Source organism: Ictidomys tridecemlineatus, chromosome 5, assembly GCF_052094955.1.
Source record: "Ictidomys tridecemlineatus isolate mIctTri1 chromosome 5, mIctTri1.hap1, whole genome shotgun sequence".
In the NCBI taxonomy this organism is placed as follows: Eukaryota; Metazoa; Chordata; class Mammalia; order Rodentia; family Sciuridae; genus Ictidomys; species Ictidomys tridecemlineatus.
The window spans coordinates 31,623,831-31,650,069 of NC_135481.1; the positions used below are offsets into that span (position 1 = coordinate 31,623,831).

At 32.3% G+C, this 26,239-nt stretch overlaps 1 protein-coding gene across 1 annotated transcript in view; it reads left to right on the forward strand.

Moving 5' to 3' along the window:
- Positions 1–26,239, forward strand: part of Fam227b (family with sequence similarity 227 member B) — a 69,074-nt gene that overhangs the window by 1,649 nt on the left and 41,186 nt on the right. Inside the window, exons 2-5 of the mRNA XM_078049018.1 lie at positions 12,877–12,996; positions 18,162–18,215; positions 25,313–25,541; positions 25,824–25,826. Of these exons, the coding sequence (XP_077905144.1) occupies positions 12,949–12,996; positions 18,162–18,215; positions 25,313–25,541; positions 25,824–25,826 (334 nt within the window). The 5' untranslated portion in view covers positions 12,877–12,948. The remainder of the gene's footprint in view (positions 1–12,876; positions 12,997–18,161; positions 18,216–25,312; positions 25,542–25,823; positions 25,827–26,239) is intronic.

Here is a 26,239-nt window from a genome sequence, read left to right on the forward strand (position 1 = left end):
TGTTAAACCAACATACTGAATTTACTGCTATAACAAAAGACCCCAAAATATCAGAGGCTCAATATTAAAAAAAAAATGTCTAACAAAAGAGCCATTGTGAATGTCCCTAGTCAGATGAACTATTATACTCAAGGACACAGGCTTTACTTTTTTTTTTCTTTTCTTTTTCTTTTGGTAGAGAGGTTCTGCTGCCTCCTAGGATTTAGGGTCCATAGCTTATTGATAAGAATGAAAGCCAGGTGTGGTAATAGGCACCTATATTCCCAGCTGCTCCCAAGGTACTTGGGAGGCTGAGGCAGGACAGTTGTAAATTCAAGGCCAGCATGGTCAACTTAGTGAGACCCTGTCTCAAAATAAAATAAAATTTTAAAGGATGGGTATGTTGCTCAGTGATACAGCATGGGCCTAGCAAGCATCCTTGGTTCAATACCCAGTATCACAAAGTCGGAGTAGGAGGAAATGAAGAAAAGAAGAAAGAGGAATGATGAAAATTATCGAAGTTAGTCCTAAAAATTGGATACATCAATTTGGCCAGAATTTGATCCCACTGCCCCGACATGAAATACAAGAGAGACTGGGAAATATAGAAAAACATAAATATTGATAATTACTAATAGTTCGCCTCTGTGTTCTCAGTTATTATCTCCAAAGGAAATTGCTTTGAAATATTTTGAATAATTCTTCTGATATTACTCCACCTGTCTTAATATACTGCAGTTTCTTGTTTTTCAAATTTAGACATTATCCATTGTCTTCCTCCTGTGGAGGAAAATGATATAGTTAGTTCTTTCTTGACATCACCCCCAAGTAATGAACAGTCACTCTCTCCCTATCCACACATTCTTCCTGTCCCCTCATCTCAAAATATTGATTGATAATTTTTTGTTAAGTAAAAAGTTAGTGTTACCTCTATTATGTTTAAGTAAATATACAATCCAATGTCACATAGTATACTGTGATCACATTGACTTTTAATATAAGATTTTACTTTCCTTAATAATTTACTTTTTATGTAATTATTAGTAATCTGTCCTCAAACACAGCCAAAATGATAAGGCACAATACATCACTATAGCAGATATTTTTTTTCCTTACATCTATTCATTGTACAGTATTACCACCACTAGTCCATTCAAGATGAGTAACTTTCACTAATCCAAAACTACTGTCCTCTGTTGGATCACTTGTACCTTTTTTTCTTTGTTTAAACATTTTTGTGTGTGTGAAAAACATTCTCTAGTACATTTCTGAAATAATGTAATGGGAGTGTAGGAGACAAAGTTATGTACCCCCTTCCAATAAGTTCATATCCTAGTTTTTATACCCTTGGCAAGAGGAACTTTATCAGTAATTACATTAAAGATACTGAAATAGAAAAACTACCTTGGATTACCAGGCTTTAAAGGAGGGAGAAAGATGTCAGAGATGGGAAAATATTCTACACTCTTGGCTTTGAAGTTAGAAGAAACAACTGTGAGCAAAGGAATGTAGGTAATGGCTAAAAGCTGGAAAAGAGAAGGAAACAGATTCTGCCCTAGATCCTCTAGAAGGAACATAGCCCTGCTGACCCATTTCAGACTTCAGACCTCTGAAACTAAGTTAAAAATTCATATTGTTTAAACTACTAAGCTTAAAGCAATTTATTATAGCAGTTATATGAAACTAATATGAGGAAAGTGATGATTTTTTTAGTACTTTGCAGATGTGAAAAATACCATAAACATAAATATTATCTGTCTATATTTAAATTTATAGGTTGAAAGTCATTTTCTTGGAATAATCATCTAAAGTCTTCTTCTTTCTGATTCTTGTTTTTCTTAACATGTTTTTTTCTTCCTGGTATCTAGATTCATTTTTTTCCACATGAAGTTTTTATTGACTATTTAATTTATACCATTATATTCATATTTTATTTTTTCTTATTCTTTATCCATTTTAACATGCTATTTTGGTATCAGGATTCCATTATCTGTTAGCTCTATAATCTTAAAAACCTTTTTAAAATTTACTTTGTTATCCACATTGTATTTTTCTCAGATTTTATTTTTACTTTTTTATCTTTTGCTTTTATATTTATTCCTAAATATCTAGTAATCTTTGACTTTCTAGTCATAATGAATAATGAGTATTAAAGTGCTTCAGCATTATGTTCATTTTTTAAAATATTAAATATTAAAAATATTAAAGACCAAGGATTAAAGTGGTAATGGAATATCATTGTATTTAAATGGATTGTTACACCAACAACTTCAGAATAGTGCAAGGTTTAGCACTGAGAGTTTCTCAAGCATCTGTAGAGGAAATCAACTCAGGAAGATAAAAGGGGAAATCAGTGCATTAAAAATAAATGTGCAGTAGAGAGAAAAGAAATAAGGCCAAAATTTGCTCTTTGAACAGATAGATGAAATTGATACAACTTAAGATAGACTGTCCAGGAAAAATAAAATTCAAACTACTGATATCAGAAATAAAAAGTGAAACATCACCAAAGAACTTACAGAGAGTAAAACATAGAATGTTAAGAAAATAATATTTGTGACAAAATATTTGACATTTTACTTTCATGAAAGATACTTTACCAAAACTGATATAAGAAGTAATAGACTATGTGAATTATACTGAAATTGATAAATTGTATCTGTATTTGTCTGCTCAGGTTATGAACTTTTATCATTAGCTCCAAATCTTTATTCAGACTGTCAGAATACCACAGACAAAATGCTTTAAACAATATAAATTATTATCTTTTAAATATTTTTATTAGTTGTGGATGAATTTTTAAAAATTTATTTATATGTGGTGCTGAGAATCGAACTCAGTGCATCACACATGCTAGACAAGTGCTCTACCACTGAGCCACAACCCCAGCCTCTAGAAATCATTTTATCACATTTCTGGAGGCCAAAAAGATGAAGGTGTCTTCAGGATTGTTTTCTGTTGAGTCCTCTCTTCTTGTCTTGAAGATCACTGATTGCCTTTTCACCATGTCCTTTTATGGTCTCTTCCTTATGTATACGTGGGGTAGGGGAGAAGGAAGGAAGAGAACATGGGTAGGCTCTGGTGTACCTTCTTATAAGGACAGCAGTTCTATTAGATTAGGGACCCACTCTTGAGAACTCATTTAACTTTATCTCCTCAAAGCCCCATCTTCAGGTTACAATCCCATTGAGGGTTAGAGCTTTAATAAGTAAGTGAATGAAAGACACATTTGAATCCACAACAATATACTTAATTTAAAAATTTCCCATAATTTCAGGTTAGGTAACATTAACATCAAGGTCCACCAAATATTTAAGGTGGGAAGGAAAAGGTAGTACTCATCTTTCAGATTTCCATATTCTTTTAGAGAATAGGGGGGAAAATGGAGGCTTTTCCAATTTTGTTTCTATTTGTTCCTTTATTTTAGGCCAGGACAACCTTTATTGCCAGTTCTCATGAGGACATTGTAAGAAAGAAATTTTCAGGCAAATATTTTTATAAATAATGTGGTAGCTTTTATTATTAGCCCCAATTCTCCATTCCTTTTGGATGCATGCCTTTTGTCTTATGACATTGTAGTACCTCCCACCTTCATAAGCAAAATATATTTCCCCATACTTTGGCTCTGGATTTATCCACATGACTTACTATGGCCAATGGGACATTAGCAGATAAGATGCAAAGAGGAGCTTGAAATGTGCTTATACAGTGAAGCCTTTCCACTGTGCCTCTGCCATCATTATGAAAAAGAAGAGCTTCTCCCAGCTAACCTGCTGCTTCCAGGAGAATCAAGAAACATTTGGGGCAGAGCTAAAAGCAGAGCTCAGAAACCTACAAAAGAAGCACAGCCACTCAGATGAGAGGCTATTCTAGGTCAAGTAAATATAAAATCAACCTACAAACATATTTGGGAAATATTATAAGCCATTGAGTTTAGGGTAGTTTATTACACTAACTAGTCAATGTAGAAATACTTTCAGAGACTCTAAAAAAATAGGTGCAAATCACATTAAGCAATATACTTTAAAAAGAGAATACACTATGACCAAGTAGGGTGTATTCTGGGAATTCTACATTGGTTTTACATTTGGAAGTCTATCAATATAATTCACCATACCATTAAAGTATGATTATCTCAGTAGGTGTTGAAAAATCATTTATATGTGTAATAGCATTCATATTAAAACTCATGAGCATTTTAGGACTAGAAGAGAATGTCCTTACTCTGCAAAAATACCTATAGTGAATAATATAATTATGTTAATATGTTAAAAATTTCCTCTAAATATTGGGAACTGAATAAATATAGTTATTATTGTATTGCCACTTCTATTCAGTATTATAAGAGGTCCTTATTCAGTGAAGTCTATCAAGAAAAAGAAAGAAAAGCTATAAGAAAGAAAAGCAAGAACCACCATTACTGGCAGACAATATAATTCGATTTTTACAAAGTCCAAAAGAATCTGCATACATTGTTACACTATCAAAATTAATATGTGCATTTCATTGCTGGATATTAAATCAGCATTTAAAGTAAACTATAAGAACCAATAAAACCTGACTTTAAGATTTACTATAAAATAATATTAATCAAGACAGTATTCAGAAAGAAGTAGAGATCTCAGAAATAGACCTGCACTAGTAATAGTCAACTGATCCTTGACAAAGGAGCAAACATAATACAATGAAGAAAAGATAATATACTACACATAGTGTTAGAACAACTGGATACCCACATGAGGGGGGAAAAAAAGCAAAATCTAGACACAGACCTTACACCCTCTCAAAAATTAACTCAAATGTACAATAGACTGAAACAAAATGTAAAAGTGTAAAAATCCTATGAGATAGGAGAAAACCTAAATAACTTTGGTTTTGGTGATGATTTTTTTATTTAGTTATAACACGAAAGGCGTGATCCATGAATTGACAGAGTTCATTAAAACTTTAAAACTTTTGAGCTGGGATTGTGGATCAGCGGTAGAGCACTCACCTAGCGCAGGTGGAACCCAAGTTCGATTCTCAGCACCACATAAAATTAAAAAAGGCATTGTGTTGTGTCCATCTACAAAAAAGATATTCTCTCTCTCCCTCTCTCTCTCTCTCTCTCTCTCTCTCTCTCTCTCTCTCTCTCTCTCTCTCTCTCTTTAAAAAAAAAACTTAAAACTTTAAGCTTCTGCTCTGAGAAAGATACTGTCAAGAGAATGAGAAGAAGATTGGGTGTAAGTAAGCTCTTTACTGTGACCAAAATACCTGAAAAGAACAACTTAAAGAAGGAAAGGTTTATTTTAGCTCATGGTTTCAGAAATCTTGTCTATGATTAGCTGGGCAGAAACATCATGGCAGAAGGATGTGGTGAAAGAAAGCTCCTTAGCACATGGCAAGCAAGAAGCAGGGAGAGAGATGAGAGAAAGAGAACAAGTGGTGAGGATTCAGAAACAAGATGTATTCCCCAAGAGCATGCCCCCAGTGACCCACCTGCTCCAGCCATGTCCCACTTACCTATAATTACTACTTAGAAGGCCATTCACCTATCAATGGATTAATCTAATTGCTGGAAAATTCACTTGCTGGATTAATCCAATGGTTAATCCAGTGATGATAACTAAAAGCCCCACTTCTGGACCTTGGTGTATTGGGGATCACACTATCAAAACATGAAACTTAAAACAAAAGGTCTTGGATTCAATCCCCAGTACTAAAAGAAAATAAAGGAGAAAGAAAAGTACATGGGCTTCCAGGAGACATTCAAGATCCAAATCATATCCTGGGTAAAAATATATGCAAAAGACATATTTTATAAAGTACTGTTGTCCAAAGTATACAAAGAATTCTTAAACTCAACAAGAAAAAGTGAAAGTTTTGTTTTACAACCATAAACATCGTAGAAAATTGGAATACAGGGAACTGCTGTTTAAACATATTGGGTAATAAGGAACTCAGGACTAAACTTTCTAAGAGAAAAGTGAAATGAGTCCTACAATCCTTTCAATATTCTTCCTGAAATGCTTTCTAAACATGGCACAGCAAGGCAGAAAACCAAGTAGAACACATAATTCTTGTTGAATTGAAGAGACAACCGTCAGAATTTATGGAAACCAAGAAGTTGGATTTTTAGGGAAGATATTAAGAGAATGAGGAGATACGCAGAGAAACAATGTCTGAAATTAAAACTTCATTAGCTAGACTCAGTAACAGATTAGCATTTCCTGAAGAAAAGCTCAGTGAACTTGAAGACATGATTTTGAAACTATTCAAAATGAAGCACAGAAATAAAAAAAAAGTTGTAGGTTTATAGGCTCAAGCTATCTAAAAATAATACAACTGGAGTCCTAAAAGGAAAAAAGAGAGACTGAAGAAAAAACTGAATAGAGAATATTAGAAAATTATCCAAATTTGGTGAAAACCATAAATGTACAGATTTAAAAGTTCAACAAACCAAAGCCAGGCTGAGGAAAGAAAGAAAGAAGGGTAGGATATAGGGAAAGAGGGATAACACAATCCCATTAACTGTTGAATATGGTAATAAAGAGAATTTTCTTAAAAGCAGCCAGAGAAAAGAGACATGTTACATATAGAAGAACAAAAAATAAAATGAGCTAGAAATTGTTCCTCCTTTCTCTGTTTTCTGCAAGAATGTGTGTACAATTGCATGATTTCTTAAAATATTGATAGAATTTACTAGTAAAGCCATTTGTACTTAGTTTTCTTCATAAAATTTTTCATCACAAATTTATCTTTTAAAATTTGACTTAGGAAGGGCATGTTGGCAGACAACTGTAATCCCAGCAGCTTGGGAGGCTGAGGCAGGAGAATCTGAGTTCAAAGTCAGCTTCAGCAAAAGGGAGGTGCTAAGCAAATGAGTGAGATTCTGTCTCTAAATAAAATACAAAATAGTGCTGGTGATGTGGCTCAGTGGCTGAGTGCCCCTGAGTTCAATCCCCAGTACCCAGAAAGAAAAAAAAAAATTGACATAGTTCAATCATGTGTCACTTAATTTGAAGAACACTTAACTATGGGGATACATTCTGGGACAAGTATCATTAGCTGTTTTGTCATGCTAATGTCAGAATGTGCATACACAAATCTAGATGATATAGCATACTACATACCTCGCATACATTGTATGCACTAAGTTTTTATATGACTGGCAACACAGAATGTTTGTAATTCATTGAACTATGATGTTACAATGCTGTCAAGCATTAGATAATAGAATTTTTCTTCAACTCCATTACAATTTTATGAGAAGGACATTATGCATGTGGTCCCTTCTTGACCAAAATGTCATTATGCAGTGCAAAACTGTATTACCTTAAGTAGTTATATAAGAAAAATCAAAACATGGCCATAGAACATGTGTTTTAATTTTTATAGTTTACTTTCATAATAGCTCAACTCAAAATCTGAAAACAAACCAAATATATTTACACACACACACAAGTATTATACAGCAATAACATGCAATGAATTCCTGACAATGGACACAAGAATGACTCTCAAAAATATTATATTGATCAAAAGAAGCCAGACCTACGAATACATACCTATAAGTTCTTTCTTATGAAATTCTAGAACAGTCAAAACTAACCTATAATGAACTAATTTTTAGTTACTGAAAGCAAATAAGTATTAGTTCTAGTAATGAGGAATAATCTCAACTACAGAGCAGCACAAAGGAATATTTTTGGGGTGACCTAAATATTACACTTTGTAACTAAAGATTACATGAATATACACATTTGTAAAAATTCTTTGAACTGTCACTGAAAATTGTCACTTAAAATTGGCAATTTTACATCCATATTAAATAAGTTGCTTAATAAAGTTTATTTAGATAGGAAAATTTTTTCTATTTCTGTTTGCTAGAAGGCAACAAAAGAAAGAGAAAAAATATTTAAAAATACCATTTGCAATCTAAACATTTAAAAAATATCTTACCATGGAAACAGATCCCATCAAAAAGCACTGAGATAAATCTAATGAAAGGTTATATAATATTTCTATATAGAAAACTGATAAAACAGTTTCAGAAGAAAATTTAAAAGATCTAAGAGTGGAAAAAATTCATAATTTTTATTGATTCTAAGATTTAATATTGGAAAGATGTTAGTTGCCAAATTGACTAATATATATCATGTAACCCCCATCAAAATTTCATCATAGATTTTTTGCAGAATTTGACAATATGTTTTCTAAAAACATATTTTATGTTTCTTAACTATAAAAGGCTTAAAATAGTAATGACTACTTGATAAGGAAAACAAAGCTAGAAGATGTAAATTATATCAAGATTTATTAGAAAGACACAGTGATTGAAACTAAATCTTATTGTGAAAAAGACAGACTATAAGACAAGTGTAACAGAACTGCGTGTTCAGAAAAGCTATTCAGTTGTCTCTAATCACTTAGATTTATGGATAAATGGCACTGTAATCAGCAGCAAATATAGTATTTTAACTAATAAATTATGGATCAACTAGCTATCCAAATGAAATAACAAAACAACACAACCTTGATTTATTACGTCACTGAAAACATAGCAATAGACACAATACAGATCATACACTTAAATGTGAAACATAAAGGAATGTAGCATTTTAGAAGGTAAAATGCAATACCATCTTTTTTTAAATTTTGGGGTAGGCAAAGATTTCTCAAGACAAAAATGAAAAATTAAAGGACTTCATAAAATTAAAAGCACTATTCATGAAAAACACCATTGAGAGAATACACATTATTTTTGTCCTGACAGTGGATCTGTATTTCATGTGTGTGTGTGTGTGTGTATATATATATATATATATATATATATATATATATATATATATATATATATTAAATATATAATACACACATATATATACACACACATGCACACACACAATAGTAAAAAATTTACATTCTTAGTATGTAGAATTACTGGAACTTTCATACACTTGTATTGAGAATGTAAACAAGTACAACCACTTTGAAAATCTATTTGGCAACACTATAGTTGACCCAGTAATCTCATTCCTAGATACATAAATATCAAGTGTCCCAAAAGACGGTAACAAGAATGTTCATATTGACTTGATTAGTAATAACACATAAATAGGAAATGATTCAAATGTCCATTAGGAGTAGAATGTATAAACAAATTTTGGTTATGTTGTATAATAGAGTATTACGCAGCGATGAAAAACATGAACTACTTTTATATGAAACACCATGGATAAATCTTACAGATATAATGTCAAGTGAAAGAACCAAAGAGGAACCGTTTACATAAAGTTCATAATAGGCAAAACTTATTATCTAGAGTGGTAGAAATTAGAACCATGGTTATGCTTGAGGGGAATGAATGATTGGAAAGAGGCAATAATATACCTTGGTTTACTGGTTTTGTCTGTCTTGATTTGTGAATTGGTTATTTAGGTGCAGACATTTGTAAAAAAGTTATCCTTCAATATAATTAAAGTTTGTACAATTTACTGTACATATGTTTTACTTTAATGAAAAGGTTAAGAAATCAGTTTTACAAACAAATGACTTGGAAAAATAATCAACAATAAATACAACCAACTGTGTTAATATAGGGACTGTAAAAGAAGACATAATTAAAGATTTTATTATGTTTTTGTTAGTGCATTATAATTATCCATAGTAGTGGAATTCATTTTGACTTTTTCATATATGACAAAACATAATTTTCTTCATTTAAAGGAGTTTTTAAAAAATAAATTATGGTGGTGTAATATACAGGACAATGAAAGAGAAGGAAGAGTCTAAGATAATTCATAAAATTTCAAACCTGGATGACTGAAAAATCTTTGCCATTGAAAATAATAACAAGTCTTAGAGAGTAAGGACTTCTTTCAAGATACGATCATAAAATATGTTTTGAAAATACTAGGTTTGAAATGAAAAATCCCTAATATAAAATCTTTTTCTGTATACCTTTATTTTATTTATTTATTCTTCATGTGGTGCTGAGGATTGAACCCAGTGCTTCACATGTGCTAGGTGAGCACTCCACCACTGAGCCACAACTTCAGTGCCCCTAATTTAAAATCTTCATGTGCAAGTCTTCTATAAACCTTTAGAATAATGTGTCTTCAAAAGTCTTATGAATAAAAATCAGTTAAAATAATTACATAGATTTAAATAAATTCATATAAGGATTACCACGTTTTGAATCATAATCCACACTGTTATATTAAATATATTATAAATTATTGTAATATAGTTTTTCATCCCCAAGATAAACCTCACTTGAGCACGATTTATTATTCTTTTTAGACCTCTCTGGATTCAATTTGCTGATAATTTGTAAAAGATTTTTAAACTCTATTTTCTTGAGGGATGTTTTAATCTATAATTTCCCTTTTTTATTATCCTTGTCAGATTGACTTCATAAAATGATTTAGAAACTATTCCCTCCCCTATTTCTGAGTTTATATTAAATTGTTATTATTTCTTTTTTGATTATTTTATGCCATAGCCATGTATATCTAGAATTTATGGGAATATTTTAAATTACTAATTCATATTTTTAAAAATTTATTGTAATATTCAAATATATTATATCTGTTTCATTTGTTATTATTTTTTAAGGATTTGTCCTGTTCATTTAGGTTATTTGACTTACTGACATAAAGTTTTTAATTATATAACCTTTAACCCCCTTCATCACTTCTGATATTGGTCATTTATATTTCTCTAAGTTTACCTCTACTAAAGGTTTCTCAATTTTTTCACCTTTTCAAGGAACAACTTTTATTTTCTTGACTTTTGTTTTTACGTTTTTATTTCTATTCATATCTTTATATTTTTCTTTACATTTTATTTTCATTGTTTTTCTTCTAAGCTAAATGCTTTCCTCTAAACATAATTTTATCTCTATGACACAAATGTTGATTTGTTATATTTTCATTACCTTTATCATTCAATTCTAATTGTCATTATTATTTATTTTTAAGCCATGCTATTTAGAAATTAAGTTCTTAATAATTAAGGATTTTCTGAATGTCTTCACAACTGCTTCTATTTTAATTCTAATATAGTCAGAGAACATACTCTGAATTCAAATGATTTCAAGTAACTTTAATTATTTGAAAATTTTTAAGACTTGTCTTATGGTATATAGCATAGGTCTATCGTGTTGCATTACTTCTTTTTAAGAGGACTGTATTACATAGAAATCACTTTTTTTTGTAGTTGTAGATGCATGTTTTTATTTTATTTGTTTATTTTTATGTGGTGCTGAGGATCAAACCCAGTGCTTCAAACATGCTGGGCAAGTGCTCTGCCACTGAGCCTCAGTCCCATGTTCTATTACTATTAGTTGTGGAGCAGGCTGAACAAATGTTACTGCAGGGTGGACTGAACATTCGACCCCCACCCATCTGGTGCAATGGAAACCCACTTCTGGCCCCTGCCGGATCTGCCTGAGGACAGAAGATGACACCCTTAGCAACTACTGTATGATCCAATCACTGCACGCCAGTCAACAAGGCAGCTTAGAGACCCCATTAGATTTTGGCTATAAAAACTCTCTCCTGCTGGCCACCCCCACCACTACAACCCTTTAGCTTTGCCCTCTTTCTCTCTCATTATTCTCTCACTTTCTCTCTCTGTGCTTTGTGCTCCTCTCCTCTCCTTCCTTCCTCTCCTCTCTGCTCTGTCCCTCCCTCTTTCTCTTTCCCTGCTCTCTTTCTCTTTTCCTGCTCTCTTTCTCTTTTCCTTCCCTGTCAATCAGACACCACCGCCTAAAGGTCTCTTGGTCACTCAGAATGTCGTGGTCACTTTCCTTTCAATTACTTTAAAAGACTAATATGTTTACAGTTGTGTGATATGTTTGTTCTGTAGACATCAATTTGGTTAAGCAGCTTGATAATGTTACTCAAACTTCTTATCTTCTTTTGTTTTATGTATATGTGTATACTTGATTCATAATTCAGAGAGGAACATTAGATCTCAAACTATAAAGGTGGTTTATATTTCTCTTTAGTTTTTACCAATCTCTGCTACCTTTATCTTTAAGCTCTGTTATTAGATACAAAAACATTTAACATTATTATGACTTCTTAATTAACTGACACTATCAGTATAAAATATCCTTATTTATGTCTGATAATACTCTTAAGTCTTGAAGTCCACTTTGCTTGATATTACTATAGACACAACCAGCTTTCTTAGTAGAGTATACATGGTTCTAGAATTTCTATATGTTTCTTTTTTAGAATTTCCATTTCTCCTGAAATACCCATTTACTATTGTCAACATACTATTGTAAAATATTTAACGTATTTATAGTAGTTGCTTTAAAGTCCTTGCCTACTTATTACAATAACTGTTTTCCCAGTTAATTGGTTTATATCGGCAGTGTTTTCCCTGGACTACACATCTCATTTTCCTCCTCCTCTGTTTATCTTGTTCTCTTGTGTGTTCGACATTATATAACAAACATTGTGGAGGCTGAAATTTAATTTTGTTTAGTTTTCAGACAGCCTTTTCCTTTGGTATTTTGAGTGGTGGCTGATCTCTTAAAATTCTTCCAAAGTTGATTCAAACTTTGCAGGGTTAGCTGCAAATTTAATTAGATTGAGTTCACTTGTGATTAACTCAACCTCCAACCTCTCTTCCTTCATATCTACCTCTTATTTCTTGACAATATTTCATCTGAAACAAGTTGGAACTAAAGTTTTAGATATTTTTGATTCATAAATGAAGTCAATTCTGTCAAGGCCCTGGAATCTAAGAATCATGTGAATGTGTGATCTATACAATTTTTTTTCTATGCCCTTCCTCCATTGGTGCTTTCTTTGACAAAAATTCAAAAGTAAGGTCTGAGGATAAGTGAAAAGGATTGTTTGACTAAGCCATTTGTTTTTGCATTTGATGTCTTTACAGTTTGTTCTCCCAACTCACACTGATTCCTAGAGCCCACCTAATTTCTGTTCATTTCTGCAAAGTTACTGCACCATGGCAGGTCAATGGAAGCCTCAAGGGAAAAACAGAAGTGTGTTCCAGGTAAGGAAGCTATCACAGCTTTATGGTTGTTTATTAAACAGCATGTCTCTTTTTGGAATTCAAGTTATCAAAACATCCAGGGAGAGTCAGACATGGACTTGAAACCTCTTCTGTTGCCCAGGGCCTCATGTTTTAAAGGACCCTGCACTCAACTTAATGATCTAATGTCAACGTCTTTAAATTCTTAATAATTTCTGAACAAAGGGAATTTTCATTAATTATGTAATTGGTTGTACAAACTGTAATCCACTGATTTTCATTAAGTTCTTAGAAAAGAATGATTTTTATTTCAACCATGTTTTACTTGTTACCATGGAGCATCATTTATATTCTACCAAAAGCAGAAGGCTGTTCAATTTATGCCTCATCTCCTTTTAAAATTATCCCAGAGAACTATTGAATTTTATTTTGAAATTAGTTGAAACTTTCCTGTGCAAATTCACTTCCTTAACTCATTTTACTAATTCCCTTTAATTGAAATATATTATTTTCAATTTATTCTAGTAGTAATTTAACAGCTATTATAAGCAAAAAATGTCAACATTTAAATTGTTTTACTTCTGTGCATTAAAAAAATACACTGTGCATTAGTTTAATTCTGTGCATTAAAAAATACACTGATGAATGGGGAATGGAAGGACAGCAGAATAAAATAGACATTATTATTGCTGTGGGTATATACGTGACTGCATGACCAATGTGATTCTGCAACCTGTACACTCAGAAAAAAGAAATTATATCCCATCTGATTCAAATGTATGATATGTCAAGATCATTGTATTGTTATATGTAACTAATTAAAACTAATAAAAATACACTGATAGTGCCTTTTAATCAAACTGTTATATGCAATATCCCTGATGATATATCATAAACAGTTTTCTGTCTCTAAATCTTTGTCTTCCATCTCGAATATGTCTTACCCTTCTCAATATGACTAGCCAAAGTCCCATTTTTTCCATAAAATTCAAATGACAGCTCTATTCATCTTTTGTTCTATCTGAACACTTATTTTTGTAATGGTTGTCACACATGACCTTTATTATTATTTCTTATAAGTCACATATTTATTTATATTAATCATATATTTTAAAATATTAAGAGAAGTAACTACCCTCTTTAATCTTAAATGTGTAATTTTACCAAGCACATCCCTATAATTTTATAATGTTGGCCATTTTATATATATGAAATATATGTTTTAGTAAATAAAATATATATTTTAGTAAATAAAAACATGATGCAATCTCTTCATTCATGTTCTCATGACCATTAGGGCATTAAACTTCTGAATTCCTCTTATTTTTGCCTTCTTTTTTTTTTCTTTTTCTTTTTTTTTTATTGGTTGTTCACAACATTACAAAGCCCTTGGCATATCATATTTCATACATTAGATTCAAGTGGGTTATGAACTCCCATTTTTACCCCAAATACAGATTGCAGAATCACCTCGGTTACACATCCACATTTTTACATAATGCCATATTAGTGACTGTTGCATTCTGCTACCTTTCCTATCCTCTACTATCCCCCCTCCCCTCCCCTCCCATCTTCTCTCTCTACCCCATCTACTGTAATTCATTTCCCTCCATGTTTGTTATCCCATTCCCCTCACAACCTCTTATATGTAATTTTGTATAACAATGAGGGTCTCCCTCCATTTCCATGCAATTTCCCTTTTCTCTCCCTTTCCCTCCCGCCTCATGTCTCTGTTTAATGTTAATCTTTTCTTCCTGCTCTTCCTCCCTGCTCTGTTCTTAGTTGCTCTCATTATATCAAAGAAGACATTTGGTATTTGTTTTTTAGGGATTGGCTAGCTTCACTAAGCATAATCTGCTCTAGTACCATCCATTTCCCTGCAAATTCCGTGATTTTGTCATTTTTTAGTGCTGCGTAATACTCCATGGTGTATAAATGCCACATTTTTTTTATCCATTCATCTATTGAAGGGCATCTGGGTTTATTCCACAGTCTAGCAATTGTGAATTGTGCTGCTATGAACATCGATGTGGCAGTATCCCTGTAGTGTGCTCTTTTGAGGTCTTCAGGGAATAGTCCGAGAAGGGCAATAGCTGGGTCAAATGGTGGTTTCATTCCCAGCTTTCCCAGGAATCTCCATACTGCTTTCCAAATTGGCCGCACCCGTTTGCAGTCCCACCAGCAGTGTACAAGAGTACCCTTTTCCCCACATCCTCGCCAGCACTTGTTGTTGTTTGACTTCATCATGGCTGCCAATCTTACTGGGGTGAGGTGGTATCTTAGGGTGGTTTTGATTTGCATTTCCTTGACTACTAGAGATGGTGAGCATTTTTTCATGTACTTGTTGATTGATTGTATATCCTCCTCTGTGAAGTGTCTGTTCAGGTCCTTGGCCCATTTGTTGATTGGGTTATTTGTTTTCTTATTGTCTAATTTTTTCAGTTCTTTGTATACTCTGGATATTAGGGCTCTATCTGAAGTGTGAGGAGTAAAAATTTGTTCCCAGGATGTAGGCTCCCTATTTATCTCTCTTATTGTTTCTCTTGCTGAGAAAAAACTTTTCAGTTTAAGAAAGTCCCATTTATTGATTCTTGTTATTAACTCTTGTGCTATTGGTGTCCTATTAAGGAATTTGGAGCCCGAAACCACAATATGTAGATTGGAGCCAACTTTTTCTTCTATCAGACGGAGAGTCTCTGATTTGATATCTAGCTCCTTGATCCACTTTGAGTTGACTTTTGTGCATGGCGAGAGGAGGGGATTCAGTTTCATTTTGTTGCATATAGATTTCCAGTTTTCCCAAAACCATTTGTTGAAGATGCTATCCTTCCTACAATGCATGTTTTTAGCTCCTTTATCAAATATAAGATAGTTGTAACTTTGTGGATTAGTCTCTGTGTCCTCTATTCTGTACCATTGGTCCACCCGCCTGTTTTGGTACCAGTACCATGCTGTTTTTATTACTATTGCTCTGTAATATAGTTTGAAATCTGGTATCACTATACCACCTGATTCACACTTCCTGCTTAGAATTGTTTTTGCTATTCTGGGTCTTTTATTTTTCCATATGAATTTCATGATTGCTTTATCTATTTCTACAAGCAATGCCATTGGGATTTTGATTGGCATTGCATTAAACCTATAGAGAACTTTTGGTAATATCGCCATTTTGATAATGTTAGTTCTGCCTATCCATGAACAAGGTATATTTTTCCATCTTCTAAAATCCTCTTCTATTTCTCTCTAGGTTATTGATTGTGATATTGAGTTCTATAGTTTCTTTTTTCAACTTTTGTTTGGAGGATCTGTCCAATGATGAGAGAGGTGTGTTGAAGTCACCCATGATTATTGTGTTGTGGTCTATTTGATTCTTGAACTTGAGGAGAGTTTGTTTTATGAATGTCTCAGCGCCATTATTTGGTGCATAAATATTGATAATTGTTATGTCTTGTTGGTGAATGGTTCCTTTTAACAGTATATAATGTCCTTCCTTATCCCTTTTGATTAACTTAGTCTTGAAGTCGATTTTATTCGATATGAGAATGGCCACCCCTGCTTGCTTACGAGGACCGTGTGTGTGGTATATTTTTTCCCAACCTTTTACCTTGAGCCTGTGTATGTCTTTTCCAATCAGATGTGTCTCCTGGAGGCAGCATATTGTTGGATTTGTTTTTTTAATCCATGTTACCAGCCTATGTAGCTTTATTGGGGAGTTTAAGCCATTAACCTTTAGAGTTACTATTAATATATGGTTTGTACTTCCTGCCGTGTTTGATTATTTATCTCTTTTTTTTTCTAATTTAGTTTGTTTCTCCATGATTAGCTTTCCCCCCGTCCTCTGTCTTTACCGAGGCACTTCCCACTGAAGGTTTTGGTTATTGTTTTTCATTTCTTCCTCGTATAGTGTTTTGCTGAAGACACTTCTGTGCTGGTTTTCTGGCTACAAATTCTTTTAGCTTTTGTTTATCATGAAAGATTTTTATTTTGTTGTCATACCTGAAGCTTAATTTTGCTGGATACAGAATTCTTGGTTGGCATCCATTGTCTTTCAGTGTTTGAAATACATTGTTCCAGGATCTTCTCGCTTTCAGTCTGTGATGAAAAATCTGTTGTTGACCTAATTGGTTTACCCCTAAATGTAACCTGCCTCCTTTCTCTTGTAGCTTTTAACATTTTCTCTTTGTTCTGTATACTGGATATCTTTATAACAATGTGTCTTGGCGTTGGTCTACTGTGATTTTGTATGCTCAGTGTCCTGTATGCATCTACAATTTGTAGATTGTTTTTTTTATTCTCTAGAAATGTTTTTATGGTTATTTTTAAATACCTTCATACTTCTCACATTCATCTACTCATTTACTTATTAATTGATGCACACAGCAAGTATTTATATATTGACTGTGGTACTGCCACTGTGAAATTTAGATATTCAGCCATGATTACACCATTATTTCTATCCTCATAGAGCTATGAAATCTTCATGTTAACATGAAGAAACTTTTGTGGCAATAAAACCTTCCTAGAAGAAGTGACTTTTAATTCAATATTTAACATAAGAGCTAAATAGTCAAGAATGGATTGGAAGGAGAGAGACAGAGAGACTTCTAAGCAGAAGAAATAATGTGTGCAAAGTTTGTAAGACAAGAGGAGCAAGGATTGGTCTCAATTAAAATTACTTTCAACTCACAAAAACTACTGGATAATAAAAATAGGATTATTACTTATTAAACATTCAAATATTTAAATTGTTTTTGTGGATCTCACTAATGTGGCTTCTTAAAGTACTTCAGCAAGAGGATAATATTATCCATGCTATCTACAATAGCCCAAAATTTCCTGAAATTCTTGAAGGAATTTGAGATGAGGACATTCAGCAAGAATCATGTCGAATTTTTCTATAGACTTGTGTATCAAAGGAAACTGTAGAATTTGATTTAGAGGCTCAGAATTTAAATGTTTACCTCTGTTCTTTTTTAAAGTTCAGGGGCTTGCAAGATGAATATTTAATACTTTATAGCTCTGAAATTTTAACCATATTTAAATATATAGAAGTATTCAAATATAAGTATTGTACTTATTTAAATAAATACAAGTTACAAATTATAACTTGTACCATATTTTATTAAAATAAATATAAGTACAATCTAAATTTATGTCAATGAACAGTATCTATTTTGCTTCATTAGAAAATACAAGTACCTCCAAAGAGCATTGAAGAATTCTTAAAGCTTCAAAATTGGGTGAGTGGAACATTCTGCTTTATGTGCCAATGTATCTTTCTTTTATAGTTTAAATTTTAAATTTACATTTGTAATAATATTGTCTCATTTGGAAATAATTACATCATATTTTATCTGTGTTTATGTTATATATTATGCACAATTATATATATATATATATAAATTAATTATAATTGTATATAATAGTAGGCTCATTAGGATATATTCATAGCTGTGCATCGTATAATTTGGTCTGTTTCATTACCCTGTGCCTCCCATTTCCCTTCTTTCCCCCTGGACTTATTTCTCTACTCTACTGATCTCCCTTCTATTTTTGTGAGATTCCTTTTTTCCCCCTTTTTCTCTCTAGCTTGCATGGATGACAGAAAACATAGGATCCTTAACTTTCTGAGTCTGGCTTACTTTACTTAGCATAATGTTATTCTCCATTTCCATCAGTTTACTAGCAAATGACATATTTTCATTATTATTTATGTCTGAATAAAACCTCATTGTGTATACATGCCACACTTTCTTTATCCATTCATCTCTTGATGAATAGCCAAATTATTCTTAATGAATAATTTGGCTATTATGAATTATACAACTATAAACATAGATATGCTTATAACACTACAGTAGGCTGAATTTAATTCTTTTCAATAAATACTGAAGAGTAGTATAGATGGCTCATATGGTGGTTCCATTTCTAGTGTTTTGAGGAACCTCCATACTGATTTCCTTAGTGGCTGTACCAATTTACTACCCCACCATCAGTGAATAAGTGTTTTCCTTCACATCCTCACCAGCATTTATTATTATTTGCATTCTTTTTTATTTGGTTCATTTTGTTATATATAACAGTAAGATTCATTCTGACATAATTATAAAATGTTTATAATTTTATAACAAAATAAATATTTTGTTCTAATCCAGTCCCCAGACACTTCCCCCTTGTTATTTGTGTTTTTGATGATGACCATTCTGTGGTGAGATGAAATCTCACTGTACTTTTGATTTGCATTTCTCTTTTTTTTCATGTATTTCTTCTTTTGAGAAATGTCTTTTTATTTCATTTTCCCATATATTAATTTGTAGGTGTTTTTGTTTTGTTTTGTTTTGGGGTGTGCATGTGTGTGTGCACATGCTAAGTTCTTTAATTCTTTTTCAGGATATTAATCCACTGTCAGGAGAGTGGCTGGGAAAAAATTTCTCCCATTTCCTCCACTCTTTTTATGCTCTTAATTGTTTCTATTATTGCACTGAAGTTTTTAAATTTGACACCATTCCATTTATTAATTCTTTGTTTTCTTTCTTGAATTTCAGGATTCTTTTTGAGAAAGTCAGTGCTTGAACATTTATGTTGGAGTATCAATTCTATTGTGTTTTGTCTAGCAGTTATAGATTTTCTAGTCTGATTCCTAGGTCTTTGATCTACTTTCAGTTGACCTTTGTGCAGAGTTAGAGATAAGAATATAGTTTTATATCCAGTATTCCCAGCATCATTTGCTAAAAATACTTTTATTCCAGATATGGTTTTGGTGGCTGTGTCAAGAATCATAACTATCTCTGTGGGTTTATCTCAGTGTCTTCTGTTCTATTTCATTGGTCTTTGGATCTGTTTTTATGCCAGGATCATGCTTTTTTTTGTTATTACAGTTCTGTATAATTTGAAGTTGGGTATTACGATATCTCCAACATTGCTCCTTTTGCTCAGAATTGCTTTGGCTATTATTTTATTCTTCCATATGAATGTTTGAACCATTTTTATTCTAGTTGTGTAATGATTGTCCCTGGGTTTTTTGATTGGAATTGCTCTGAATCTGTATATCTCTTTTGGTTCTATGGTCATTTTAACAAAATTAACTCTGCCTATTCAAGAACATGGAAGTCTTTCCATCTTCTGGTGTCTTCTTCAATTTCTTTCTTCAGTGTTCTATAATTTTCATTATAGAGGTCTTTCACAACTTTGTATAGACTTATTATTAAATGTTTTATTGAGGTTTTTTCAATGGGGTTGTTTTCCTGATTTCTTTTTCACAAGATATTATTTTTAGGATATTATTGTTTATATATTTTAGGATGTTGATTTTTTTATCTCGCTACTCTGCTGAATTTGTTTATTTGCTCTAGAAGTCTTCTGTGAAGCTTCTTTGATCTTCCAAGTATAGGAACATATTATCTACCAATAGTGGTATTTGATTTCTTCCTTTCCTATTCGTATCTCTTTTATTTCCTTCTCTTGTCTAATTGTTCTGCATAAAATTTCAAGTACTATATTGAATAAGCATGTGAAGAATAAACATCCTTCTCTTGTTGCTGATTTTAAAGAATATGCTTTCCATTTTTTCCCATTTACTATGACATGGGCTTTGTTTTATGGTATAGAGACTTTATGATGTTCAGGTAAGTTCCTTCTATCCCTAGTTTCTTCAGTGTTTTTATCATGAATTGGTTATAAATTTTGTTAAAGGTTTTCTCTACATCTATCAAGATGATTATGTGATTTTTGTCTTAAATTCTATTTATGTGGTAAATTACATTTTTTGATCTGCATATTGAACTGTCTTTGCATCCTGGAATGAAATCAACTTGATCATGATGTATAATCTCCTTAATGTGTTGTTGAATATGATTTTTATTGATGCATTTTAATTATACATAATAATAGGTTTCATTATACCATATTTGTGCAGGCACAAAACATAATTTGATCAGTCTCATTTTCTAATACCACCTCTTTCCTTCCTCTCTTACCTCCCTCACCCACTTGCTCTAATCTACTGATCTTCATTCTATTATCATTATTATTACTTTAATTAGTACATTATAGTTATATACATATGTATGTGATTAATTGTGGTATATGGATATACCATAATTTGATTTTGTACCCCAATATTTTCCAATACTCTCCTTTCCTTCCTTCTCTCAATCCTCTTCCTCTACCCTATTGGTCTGCTTCCTAATTTTGCAAGATCCCTTCCTTTTTTTTTTTCTCTCCATCTAGCTTCCACATGTGAGAGAAAACATACAACTGTTGATTTGCAGAGTCTGGCTTTTGGCTTTTGGCTTCTTTCTCTCTTTCTTATTTATTTATTTTTTCTTGTTGTTGTTGTTGTTGTTCTGCTATTGAACCCAGGGACATTTTACCAATGAACTACATTCCCAGTTATTTTTTATTATTAGACAAGCTGTCACTAATTTACTTAGAGCCTTGCTAAGTTGCTGAGGCTTGCCTCAAACATACTATCTTCTGTTCTCAGCCTGCTGAGTCACTGGGATTATAAGTGTGCAAAACTACACCAGATTTGTAGCTTATTTCATTTAGCATGATATTCTCTAGTTTCATCCATTAACCACCAAATGATATCATTTCATTCTTTTTTTGTGACTGAATAAAGTTCCATTGTGTGTGTGTGTATCTGTGTCCCATTTTCTTTATCCATTCTTCTTTTGACCAGCACTAGGCTAATTCTATAACTTGTGATTTGTACTGCTATAAACACTAGTAGGCATGTATCACCACAGTATGCTGATTTTAGTTCTTTTGAATAAATACCAAGGAATTGGACAGGTGAGTCATACGGTAGTTCAAGTCCTACTTTTTTGAGGGATTTACTTACTGCTTTCTAAAGTGATTGTACTAATTTTCATCCAATGTATAAGTGTGTCTTTTCATACCACATCCCCCAAGGAATTATTATTTTTATTCTTGGTGATGACCATTCTAATGGGGGGTGAGATGAAATCTCTGGTGGAGTTTTGATTTGCATTTCTAAGGATGTTGAACATTCATATATTTGTTGACCATTTGTATATCTTCTTTTGAGAAATATCTTTTTATTTCATTTTCCCAATTATTGATTAGACTATTTTTGTTCTTAAGTTTTTTCAGTTCTTTATGTGTTCTGGATGTAAATCTGTCAGAAGAGCAGCTATCAAAGATTTTCTCCCTTTGGATAGGTGCCCTCTTCACATCCTTATTTCCTTTGATGTGCAGAAGCTTTCTAATTGGATGCCATCTCAATTATTGATTATTGGTTTTGTGAATTAGCACCCACATATTGGAAAATACATTTGACCTGTGGTTCTTTGGGATTGGCTTATTTTGCTTAGCATGATATTCTCCAGCTTCATCCATTAATTGGCAAATGCCATAATTTCATTCTTTAAGGTTTGAGTAATATTTCATTGTGAGTATATACCACACATTTTCTTTTTCCATCCAACTTTTGAAGGGCACCTAGGTTGGTTCCCTGGCTTGGCTATTGTGAATTGAGCTGCTATACACATTAATTGATATGGGTGCATCACTATACTATGACGATCTTAAGTCCTCTGGTTATACACTGAGGAATGGGATAACTGGGTCAATTTAAAGTTCCATTCCAAGTTTTCTAAGGAATCACTGTACTGTTTTCCATAGGAGTTGTGCCAATTTGCAGTCCCACCAGCAATGTATGAATGCACCTTTATCCCCACATCCTTATCAACATTAATTGTTGCTTGTACTCTTGATAATTGCCATTCTGAGTGGAATGAGATGAAATTTCAGTGTAGTTTTGATTTGCATTTCTCAAATTGCTATAGATGTTGAACATTTTTTATGTATTTGTTGATTGATTGTATTTCTTTTTCTGTGGAGTGTCTGCTCATTTCCTTAGTCCATTTATTGATTGGGTTATTTGTTTTATTGGTGTTAAGTTTTTTGAGTTCTTTATATATACTGGAAATTAATGCTCTATCTGAAGTGCAGGCAGTAAAGATTTTTTTCCCATTTTGTAGGCTCTGTCTTCATGTTATTGATTATTTCCTTTCCTGTAAAGCAGCTTTTTAAATATTGAATGAAAATGGTTTCAGTGCTCCAATTAAAAGATATAGACTAGCAGAGTGGATTAAAAAACAAGATCCAACTATATGTTGTTTGCAAAAGACTCATTTTAAAGGTAAAAACAGCCACAGACCGAATGAGAAAAGATGGATAATGATATTACATGCAAATGGGGCCCCAAAGTTGCTACTTTTATATCTTACAAAGCATATATCAAACAAAAAATAATCAGAGAATAATGATGATGCTCACATGAAAACTGAAATTGAACATTTATCTCTTGTCATATACAAAAATTAACTGAAAATGGATTAAAAGACTTTAAAATAAGACTTGAAGCTGAAACTACTAGGGAAAGAAAACATTGGGGAAAGCTCCTTAACAGTGGTGTGGACAATGGTAATGACCACAAAAGCACAGATAAGAACAGCAAAAATAAACAAATGGGATCACATCAAATTAAGAAGCTTCTGTACTGCCACAGAAATAATTAGCAACATGAAAAGACAACCTACAGAATGAGAGAAAATATTTGCAAAATATCCATCTGATAAATGATTATATAAGGAACTCAACTTAGTAGCAAGAATACTTTATTAAAAATGGGCAAGGATATTTCTCAAAAGAAGCATACAGATAGCCAACAAGTTCATGTAGAGGTGTTCAATATTACTAATTATCAGAAATACAAATTAAAACCACAATGAGATGTCACCTCACACTTATGAGAATGACTATATCAAAACGACAAAAAAAAAACATGTTGTCAAGGATGCGGAGAAATGGAAACTTTGGACAGTGCTGTTGGTATTGTTAATTAATAGAGGAACTGTGGGAAGAATCAGTATAAAAAATTAGAACTACCATATGATCCAGTAATCCTACTTCTAGATATATCTTCAAAGGAAATGAAATCAGTATGTCAAAGAGATACCTGCACTCCCAAGTTCATTGCAACTGTTGTTCACAACAGCCAAGAAATGCAATCAACTTAAGTGTCCATCAACATATGAATGGAAAAAGAAAATGTAATGTGTATATTTTTGTGTATGCATACACATATATACATATATACCCATATAATGTAATGGAATATTATTCAGCCTTACAAAAGAAATAATTACTGTCATTTGCAATAACACAGATGAACCTAGGAGACATTATGCTAAGTGAAATATGTCAGGCCCCAAAAGACAATTACTGCATGTTTTAACTTACATGTAGAATTTTTTAAAAAAAGTGGAACTCTTAGTTTCAGAGAATACAGTGATGATTGCCAGAGGCTTATAGGGGGAGTAGGAGAAATGGGTTAAAGAATAGTTTTGGTTAGACAGAATGAATAAATTCTGGAGATCTATTGGACAGCATGGTGAATCTAGTTAATGTATATTTGCTGAGAATAGGTCTTAAAATTCCTTACCACAAAAACAAAGCATTATAAAACCTATATGAGGTAATGGATGTGTTAGTTAGTTTTACTTTGGTAAAAATTTCACAGTATATATATATATATCAAAACATTATATTGGCGCACACCTGAATTCCAGGGGCTCAGGAAGCTGAGACAGGAGAATCATGAGTTCAAAGCCAGCCTCAGCAACAGTGAGGTGCTTAGTAGCTCAGTGAGACCCGTCTCTAAATAAAATACAAAATAAGGCTGGAGATGTGACTCAGTGGCCAAGTGCCCCTGAGTTCAATCCCTGGTACTCAAAAAAAAATAAAACCTCACATTATATTGTGTACTATAAATATGTACATTTTTGTCAGTTATACCTCAATAAAGCTGGAAAAAAATAAAATTAAGAGAACTGCCTCATATCTTTCCTCCTCCCTCTCACCAACATACTGAGAAACTACGTCAGCTCCAAAGGGACTAAAATGACTCTAAGTTTAAACATAATGTGTGATTCTGAATTTGATTATTTTCTGTAGAGCACATCATTAGTTTAAGTGATAAAACTCGAATAGAGTGAGATTAGATAAAAACAAAATATTTATGCCAATTTCCTGATTCTGGTGTTATATTGTTATTTTGTAGGAGAATGTATTTGTATTTTTTTAAATATATGCTAAAGTATTCAAAGATGATGGGCCATAAACAACTTACTTTCAAATGATTCAAGAAAAAAATTTCTTATAAAAGCTCTAGTAGTTTTTCTGAAGTATTTTTTCTTACTTTTCTTTAAAAATGCTGTGAAATAAATCTCAAGTTTAGCTCATTGATTTTGAACTCTATTATTTAAATTTATTAAAAATGATTTAATTGTTTCCTCTCCATTGGCAGGATTATTGGCCCAAAGAAATCCACTTAATAGAAGATAAATATGTACATGATATGAACAGAATAAAAGAAGATAGTTCATTTACTTCAATTTATACACATCTATTGAAAAATGTCCCTCAAATATTTGAAGCAGACATGAACGTGGAGTTAAGATTAAGGGAATGTTCACTTCTTTTGCAAGACCATGCATCCAAAATATTTGAATGGGACAAAGTTATTTGCAAAACAAGTAAGCCTTATTTTTTTAAATAAGTAAAGTTATGGTATATGTGTCTGGGTGTCTATTAGTCTATCTTCTGCCTCTATATGTGTTCTCATAAAGAATGAAATACAAGAAGAATATCTTAAAATATAAAAGATATCTTAAAATATCTTAAAACAAGAATATATATTTTAAAACCTCTTCATTTTAAAATGATTCAGTATAGATTTTCAGCTAAACACAAACATGTAGTTTCAAAGATAGGGTTACTAGGACAACAGTTATTAACCTTGTAAAGTTAGAGTGTAGGTAGTAAAATATCAGGGAAACATGGAAACAAGATTTTATCAACTGATATTGAAAGTCACAAGCAAATCCTCAAGAGTCAGGATTAAAGAACATAAATTTCTAAAGCCGAACAGTAAAAAAGGGTAAGAGTTGATTACATGGGCTAGGTTAGGTTTTATAGGAGTATTCAGAATATGGTGAGGAATAAATGAAGGAGTAAAAAGCATTCTGCAAGTAATGATAATGATAATTTTTCCTTTTCAGGATTTGTGTACTTTTCTTAATTATGTTGATTAATACTTCCAGAATAATTTTAAGTATTAATGGTGGTTCTTATTCTTGATTTAATGAAACTTTGCCATATAGAAGTCTTGAAAACAATGATACTGGTTATCTTCTATTTTAAATAAATAGTTATAATGTTTAGATATTTAGTA